General features: G+C 45.7%; 1 protein-coding gene across 2 annotated transcripts; it reads right to left on the reverse strand.

The window, feature by feature from the left end:
* Positions 1–489: 489 nt before the first annotated feature.
* LOC112456665 (dystroglycan) lies at positions 490–8,037 on the reverse strand. Of its 2 annotated transcripts, XM_025019355.1 has the most exons (14): positions 7,661–8,037; positions 6,639–6,851; positions 5,681–5,809; positions 5,332–5,463; positions 4,812–5,153; positions 4,621–4,698; positions 3,796–4,218; positions 2,971–3,524; positions 2,692–2,887; positions 2,466–2,633; positions 2,152–2,388; positions 1,889–2,078; positions 1,125–1,805; positions 490–1,039 (listed from the first exon to the last, which is right to left on the reverse strand). In XM_025019355.1, the coding sequence occupies exons 1-14, from the start codon at positions 7,988–7,990 to the stop codon at positions 816–818; spliced, it is 3,897 nt and encodes a 1,298-aa protein (XP_024875123.1). In that variant the 5' UTR covers positions 7,991–8,037; the 3' UTR covers positions 490–815. The 2 variants fall into 2 exon arrangements, with proteins under 2 accessions (XP_024875123.1, XP_024875126.1); XM_025019358.1 differs by lacking the exon at positions 3,796–4,218.
* Positions 8,038–8,283: the final 246 nt, after the last annotated feature.

Raw genomic sequence — 8,283 nt, forward strand, 5'->3', positions numbered from 1 at the left:
GGCGACACACCATGCATTTGTCGTTCTGGCAGTGTTATACATTATAGGTGCGTAATATATTTCGTTAAGTCCGTCGTTCTTGTTACTTGGAGACTCTCTGTAAACAGTAATTGCGATAAATCCGTAGAACCATATTAATTATACGTACGCGCTGTTATTCACAGTCGGATACCCTTATTGCTTAATAAATGGCACTGATTATTGAAATATTTATGAGTATCGTTGCTGTCTCGAATGCTATAGAGTCGAATAATGTACGTTTATTCCCTACCGCCGTCTCGGTTCTACAACGATCTAAACTAAATTCGCGTATCGAGTTCGGAGCAGTGGATCCTTCCCTACAATTGAATTCTTTACGAAAGGCAACACGTGATTTGTATTCCCATACTTCCTAGAAAATCTTTCCTTTTTCTTTCGCGTGAAATATAGATGATTGAGAAAGAGAGTATACGTCGATCTCGAATATCGACTGAGGAATATTTTTTTTCTTTTTTTTTTTCGTTAAATCGATGGTGAGACGTGCCGTTGCTGATACATATATAAAATAAGTAAAAACGCGCGCGGATTCGGAGAATGTTCTCGCGGAAGAATCTTCCATTCACGCCTCGCAAAGCAGTATATTGTCTCATACCGGGTGAATGGAGAAGGGCCTTCGTTCAAACGTCGCTATAAACGTTCAGAGTCCCACGATCGTCGTCGTCGTCGTCGCCAATTCGAGATTGCTTTTTATAATTAATTTGGTTTTGCTTGTGTATCGGTGAGTCTCCGAGCATTGCTAGCATATATTTACGCGTAGGCGAGTGCACCGTATTTTGTTAGGGAGGCACGTAGGGGGGCGGTTTCCTGTACGTTGGAGTGGGTTTAGGACGATTTTGCCGATTGGTGTCGCGATTCGTGGCGAACGGTGGCGGCGGTTGGTACGGCTCCTCGGAGTTCTCCTTCGCCAGCATCGGCACGTCGGCGCCATCCTCGGCTTTCTGATATTCGGGCGGTGGAAGAGGTGGCTTTTCCTCCTTCAGAATGACGGGTGACTTATTGCCTGAAACCACGCAATGTGTCAGCGAGAGACCGATATATCGCCCGATTAATATATATCCATTAATATACTAATAAATAATCGTTACCGGGATCCGGTTTCTCGTCCAGCTCGTCCTGGAAAATCACGGGAATTCCCTTGCTCCGGAAACTCTGTCGCTCATCATCTTGTTCACTGACGCTCATCTTTCCACTGCGTCGTCGTCTGTGTAGCACGCACGCGATTATTCCCGCCAGGATGAGCATAGCGGCGATAATAATCGCAGGCAGGACGAAGGTGAGAAGGTAATCGTCATGGAACGCTCCGACAGATGTGGAATCATCCACGGGTGGTACATGACTGTCCGGCGAGTGAACGCCCGTTAATTCGCCGAGGCAGATACCCATCGGGATCACCGTGATCTGCTTCACCGGAAACTTCAGACCCATCACGTCTAATACCTCGTCCGTCACGGAACGCCGATCATTATCGCTCTTCACAAGCACGGATCGCAGCCTATTGACCTCCTCGTGAGCGCAATACGTCGTAGGTAGAGTTCTGTTGTACCACGTGATGACGGTACTGCCATTCGAGATGTTGTGCAGCAAGATAGCATTCGTATCTCTGTCCCCGTAGAGATCGCGCAATTTCTCAATAAAATTACGCTTCTGAAGCGCAGAATGCGCGAAGGAATCGTAAGGAATATCCAGCGTCATCGAAAACTCCACCGTGTGTAACATGAAAGGTGCCGGATGAACAACAACGACCAATCCATCTGTGGCGCTTGCACCTACAGAATATAAAATTTTCAATTATTCAATTGTTATAAATACATTTTATCTATCTTAGAAAATAAAATATACATTATTTTACCTTCTTTATCAGTGACAACCAACTGATATTCCTTGCGACCAATATGAGTACTCATTGGCACGCCATAAAATTCCTGATTCTTGCTATCAAACTGCAGCCACTCGTAAGATGGAATAGGTCTTCGATCGATGGTCAAAAGTGACATCTTCATGTTTCGCGACGATCCATCCTCAGCATCAAAGAATGTATCCTGTAAAAATAATACCAGACAATTATTCATATTGTTGGTATCGATAAAAATGAATGAGGAATAAAACACATACTTCTGGCACTTTAAACACGAGCAACTGGCCAACTGTCGCGTTAACAAGATCGACTTGGTTTCTCGGTACTGGCGGGAGATTAACTTTCGGCTCTTCGGTAGAAACTTTCGGTACCTCGGGTCGTTTCATATCCTCACATTGTCCAATTCCTTTGTACACGACACGTTTTACCCTAATTTCTGGAGCAAGAACTGCTTTTAGAGAAGACGACGGATCTCCATCACTGTCGACGAGTACCTAATAATGCATAAACATCATTTTTAAAACCTGTATAATTTATTCTAAAAGGTAGAGATGATATAGTAATTACTTACGCGCAATAATCTGTTTATATGTTCTCTCGGACATTCGCTGCTTCTTGGAAGACTATCGTTAGTCCATGTGAAAATGGCTTGCTCACGATCGGTGTTGATATCAATGGAACGAACCGTGATATGTTGAGTGTCGCTGTCTCCGTAAAGTTCAGCCAAGCTTCGGATCACCTGTAATCACAAAACAATTAGAAATCAATGAGAAACAAAAAAAACAGTCAATACGCACCTTGAGTTCCCAGTCAACATCAGTTGGGAATTCGTTTCGTTTGTCAATTCTCAAGTAAATGTTGAATTCGTGATTGACGCTACGACTCAGCTTGTGTTGTTGAACGTGAATGTCGAGATCGTCGGAGACATTAGCGCCTTCACTATCCACGGCAACCAGTTCGTAATTCCAGGTAGATATATCGTTTTCAAGAGGCCTGTTGAAAAAAAGTTTGTTGAATAAAATGTATCTGCTTTATCCGAGAAATAAATATATGAGAGATCTTGCACGCGAACTTACAATCCATAGACTTCCTGGGTATGATGATTGAACTGGAGCCAGTGAGTTGTTTTGATCGGTACACCTTGCCAGTACAAGCTCAACTTCAGGTGCCTCGTATCGCCATCTTCGACATCCATGAAGGTATTGGCCGGTATAACATAGCTCAACGGTTTGCCGGCAGTCACCGGTATCTTTTTTAATCTTCTGTCGCGTGTCGGTGGGAAGTTGACTTGGCCATATTCGATACTCTCCGTGGTAATCCGAGCTGTCGTCGTTGTTGTGGTGGTTGTAGGTGCCGCGGTAGTAGTCGTAGTCGTAGTAGTAGTCGTGGTCGTGCTGGACGTAGTGGACGGTGTTGTGTTCAACGTCGTTGTGCGAAGATCCGGTGTTGACGGCATCGTCATCGTAGTCGTAGCTGTGTCATTCGTTACAACTACAGGCGTGATAATAGAGGCGCTAACATTCGTTACGACTGCAGGTGAAGGAGTGGTGGTGCCAATGTCCATAGCATTGATAATATTCAATGTTGGTACAATAGTCGGTTCCCTCGTGGAAGTTGTAGTTTGTTCCGGCTGGACGAGAAAAGATCGTACGTCAAAATGCATGGCGAATCATAGTATCGAGAAAAGTGGAATAGTAATTCAATGTGATAAAGAAATTTGCGTAATGACAGTAGAAATTTAAGCCGCTATTAACGCGCCGTTAAGAACGAACGATGATTTTGATCAGGATAACAATTTCCGGGAAGCGACAAATCGGCACGATGTAGCGCACGAGGAAGTTGGTGTGTATAGCGTGAACTATTATACAAATGAGAGAAGCGCTAAAGCACGTAAGCATTACCTCTTCCGTCGTAACATTAGTAATACCAATGACGATCTCCGTTTCGATTTTGTCAGAGATACTAGTCTGGATGGCCGACGTGCTAAAAGGCGGCAGAGTGGTTACGGGAAGAGGGGTCGTGGTGATGTCCGAAGGAATGGTTGGTAAAACAGTAACGGGTTCGGCGGATTCCACGGGTCTCGTTCTCTCCGTCGACGATTCCTCATCCGTGGTCTCCGATCGCGGAGACTCTATCGATGGGGCTACAGCAGTGGAGATACTAGCTGTTGCTGTTATATCGGCTGATGTGACGGTCGTTGTGGTGCTACTAGTAGAAGTTACGGTCGTTGGCGCGGCTTGGGTGGTGGTTGTAGTTGTCGTCGTGGTGGTGGGGGTAGTTGTAGTTGTTGATGGTGATGATGTAGTAAGTTCAGTGGTTCTTGTCTGCGAAATCGTTAGTAGATGCGATGTATGGCACGAAAAACGAGTGGTTAGTTACGTTCAAAGTGACGAAGAAGTTGTACAAGTAGAGAACTAAGTATCAGGCTTTTGTTTGCGGAGACTTTCGCGGCGCAATCTGTACAGCACACTTTAAAACGCACGTCTGCATGGACGGAGTATACAGTTTGTGAAAAGAGGCCAGCGTTAAAATACACAATACCCACTATAGCTCTATTCTAAATTCTTTAAGCAACAATTCCCTTGCAAGCGGTATGGCAAATGGCGAATGAGGAGCGCAGAAATAGGAACTTAACGAAAACCGTTGTAGAATCACGGTATTCCGAATTTAAACGTTGACCAAAGGAAATCAATCGCAGTCGCATTTGATTCCATAAAGCCACTTACCGTAGATGTATTTTTATTATTTTCTAATTCACTTTGACTCATTCTCGGTATTATCTCTTCTTCATCGATGTCTTCGCCCTGAAACGAACAACGTAAATGAAAAATACTCGATCGTTGCGATTATTTCTGCATATCTTATGCGATTTTAGTTAAAAATAGCGCGCTCGTGATTTGACATTATTGCAACTCACCTTCCAATCGATCGTATCCTCGCCGTGATGATGCCGGTGTGGGTGTTTCAAGTCCGGCATGAAAGTCGGCGGTACTCGGGAGTCCTCGTTATCTTCTTCCTCGTCTTCCTCGTCGTAATCGCCATCGTAATCATCATCGTAACCGCCGTAGTCGTCCGAATCGCCGTAGTCGCCGGAGCCGGCTTCCCGTCTGTTTCTCAGGAAGGAGTTCAAATCTGTTCTAACGCGCCACGACATCACAGGAAGCTGCAGAACTTCCGCTAGAGTACCGTCTTTCGCTTGCTCGCGTAACTGTTTCACTAACTCTGTTTGATGCTTCCATAAGTGACCGTCGCAGCCAACCTACGAACGAGCGTAGATATACATCCGACTTTTCTCTTGCTCGACGAGGTTTCAAAAAAAATGAGATATCGCAAAAACTGATAACAAAGAATACGTAAAATGTGGCGATTATGTATCTTTATACCTGCATATATTAAGTAACTGTTAAGAACGATTAATCAGATATTTCGAGTCTCACCTGCCATTGGATGGTAGTCAAATGACTCTCTTTGTTTTTATGATGCCTAACGTTCCCGGGTCCGGTGAAGATGACGGAAGAATCCAGCGCGGTGGCATCCTTAACGCTTTGAGAATGCATCGAGAATGCGCTCTGAGAAACGTTAAAAATAAAAATCATATGATAGATTCTCGTATCTTGAAAGACAGAAGAAATTCAATACAACAGCGAGTTGAATACTCTTTTTATCGGGTTTCTTACAATAAATGCAATAAATACAACTCTCTGGAATATAAATCGTGTCGTTTCGTATAAAGGGACGCAACAGGAATTAAACGATTAATTTCAAATGGCACGATAGAATCAATACCGTGTGCATTCCCAGAAATCCCGCGAGGTTTTCGATGGCATTCACCCTGACGGTAGGCGAGAGTTGATCCATCCGCGCGTCCAGTAGAATTGCAAGGATTGTCTGGTCCTCTCCGTCGTCGCAATGCGTCTGCAATTAGAATCGTGCTATTTCACGCCAGCCGTCAACTTTCCGCCTACCAGCACGCGAAATTTTAGAGATCGGGGTCGCCGACCAAACCGCGGTATGTGTAACTGCGCGAGGCGACGCGTTACGCACGCAGCAACATCAATTGGCGTCAATCAGTTAACGTCCGCGGGAGTAATTTCTTTACGACATTTAAACGCAACGTTGACGATATACGATTGCAACGGGAGACCGTCCCGTTCCGACGGATTTATGTCGACGACCGCTCGGGATTCCACTATAAATTCATCAAACGCAAATTTTATCGCGCGCGACTAAATTACGGGCTGCAAGATATACAGCATCCGGAAGTAGATAGATTTTTTCGCTCTGTTTCGCTCGATACAAAGTTTCTCAAGCGTTATTTTATTTTACTCTATCAGCGTCGCGCGAACGACACAGTCACAACGTTTTTCGCTGACAATTTAGGTCCACTGCGGTCCACTTGATGCTACAAATACTTTGGAGCGTTTTTCTTCTCCTTCTTTCTTTATTGAAAGAAAAGAGAAGAGGAATGCTTCGAAGCATTTGTAGCGTCAAGTGGAGCGCAGCCTTAAACGCACGCGCGGAGCGTTCACCCAAATGCTCATCCCTTTGTTTATGTCTTTTTACTTTTAAGTTCTATTAATCATTGATGAATGGAAGGCACGTACAGCGGGGGGGACCTGTTGTTCGACTTGGATAAGAAACTTGAAACCATGCCAACGGTGTGTTTTCGCAGCTAACGATTCTCTCGCCGGTTCGTTGTTCGCGTTCTCGTTACGCCGAGTTAACGTTTATCGATATAACTCACCTTGCCGTCCTTATGCTTCAGCTCCTCCAGCTTCTCGGCTATAACTTGCACGACGAATTGATCCTTGGCGGTGTCACGGTGCTTGCCGACAGCCGTGACGCTCAGGTGATAATTGCCCATGTCCTTTTTCGACGGCACGCCCAGGAGGGTGGAAGCGGCGTCGTCCCAGTGCATCCATCGCGGGAAACGATCGCGATCCGTAGTCTCGTGAACCTAATGCATTTTTAGAGTATAAATAATCATATTCCTAGCTGCTATTCCTACCGAGTGGATAATTATTCACGCCGTCTTATCGCGCAAACTTTTGAATCGCCTTCGCACAAATGGAACCGAGCGTGTCCCGTTGCCAGAATAATTTCGAGGACAAAAGGGAAGACTAGGGCCATTCAACCTAAGAAGGATTTCCGGCCGTGAGATTTGCCGGTAGAGACGGCGGGGAGCAAATTGAATCGCAAATATGGATTCAACGAGAGACGACGCGCCGGCAGGGGCTCGAGAGGGAAGAAAATGACAGATGTGAGGACAAGCAAATCAATAGCGTTCAAGCAGCGGCGGGGATCGCTGATACTTGACGGCGCTACGAGGTTCGATAAATACGAAAGAAGGACGCTCTCGAGCGGTCTAAATCCGACGCGGCTTTTATCTCCGACGAACACTGGATACGAGTATGGTGTACTTAAAGGAGATTTTTTTCCTACTCCTCATACAAAAGATCTCTCAACAAGACGCTCGCTCGCGCGTAATTCGCTAATAGACACTAGGAAAACGTATATTCGCTTATCAAACGTTAAAAGCGATTTTTTTTGTGTTAGCAGGATTTAAAAGTTTCAAGATAGATGCGAGAATCTTTTTGCGGATGACCACTTTCCGAGATTTAATTCAATTTAAAATTCAAGTAACGTACAACGTACGGATATTTTTCTCATCGGGGACTCGTAGTGCAGAACCGGTAGGTCTTCCGGTCACGTCCCAAGTTCGTGGCCGAAGGAAATAAGTCTCGCCGCCGCGCCGGCCGAACTTACCTCGTAAAAATCTACGCTTCCCGAAAAAGCCTGCCGCGGTATTTTCATCCTGAAGACGTGGCCGACCGGGACGACAGAGTCCGGCACGCCCCATGCCCTTTCGACTCGAGAGGCGTGCCTCCTGCCATCACGAGACGATCCGTGCTCGTAACGATCGGCTCGACCGCGGGACGTATGATGATTTATCAGGACGGTCCCGAGAGGTACGTTGTCGTTGCCGTTATCCTCGCCGACATCGTCGAAGACCAGGTCGTCCTCCTGCAGGCTGAGTCCCAACGTCAGTGGCAGCAGGAGTAGGACGCACGTGAGGATGTGAGGATGCTTCTTCATGTTTCGGGGGAGTTCTCAGTCACTGGTACCATACCATGCTGCTACGCCTGCAACAGGTCAAGCCAACGTTCGTTCAATCCGCGAGTCACGATCGTCGCGATAGTCATCGAACGATGTCAGTGTCGTAGTAATTAATGCATGCGAATGATCTAGATGTAAAATCCCGATTGCTAAAACGGGGACACGCGTTGGTGAAACGAGATCGTCACAAGTTGAGCCCCCGATCCTTAAAATGTCACGAGATCGAACGCTTTCCTTTCTTTTGCTTCAAATTGAAATAAACGGATGATCTT

The sequence above is a fragment of the Temnothorax curvispinosus genome, unplaced genomic scaffold, assembly GCF_003070985.1.
Source record: "Temnothorax curvispinosus isolate PA1 unplaced genomic scaffold, ASM307098v1 QBEX01000637.1, whole genome shotgun sequence".
NCBI classification, from domain to species: Eukaryota; Metazoa; Arthropoda; class Insecta; order Hymenoptera; family Formicidae; genus Temnothorax; species Temnothorax curvispinosus.

Bases quoted from the DNA above. Each gene is read 5' to 3' on its own strand.
- LOC112456665 (XM_025019355.1), bottom strand. From the start codon at position 7,990: ATGAAGAAGCATCCTCACATCCTCACGTGCGTCCTACTCCTGCTGCCA. The intron at 6,852-7,660 runs GTAAGTTCGGCC...AAAATGCATTAG, and splicing joins GAAGCGTAGATTTTTACGAG to GTTCACGAGACTACGGATCG. The intron at 1,806-1,888 runs GTAAAATAATGT...TATATTCTGTAG, and splicing joins GGTTGTCACTGATAAAGAAG to GTGCAAGCGCCACAGATGGA.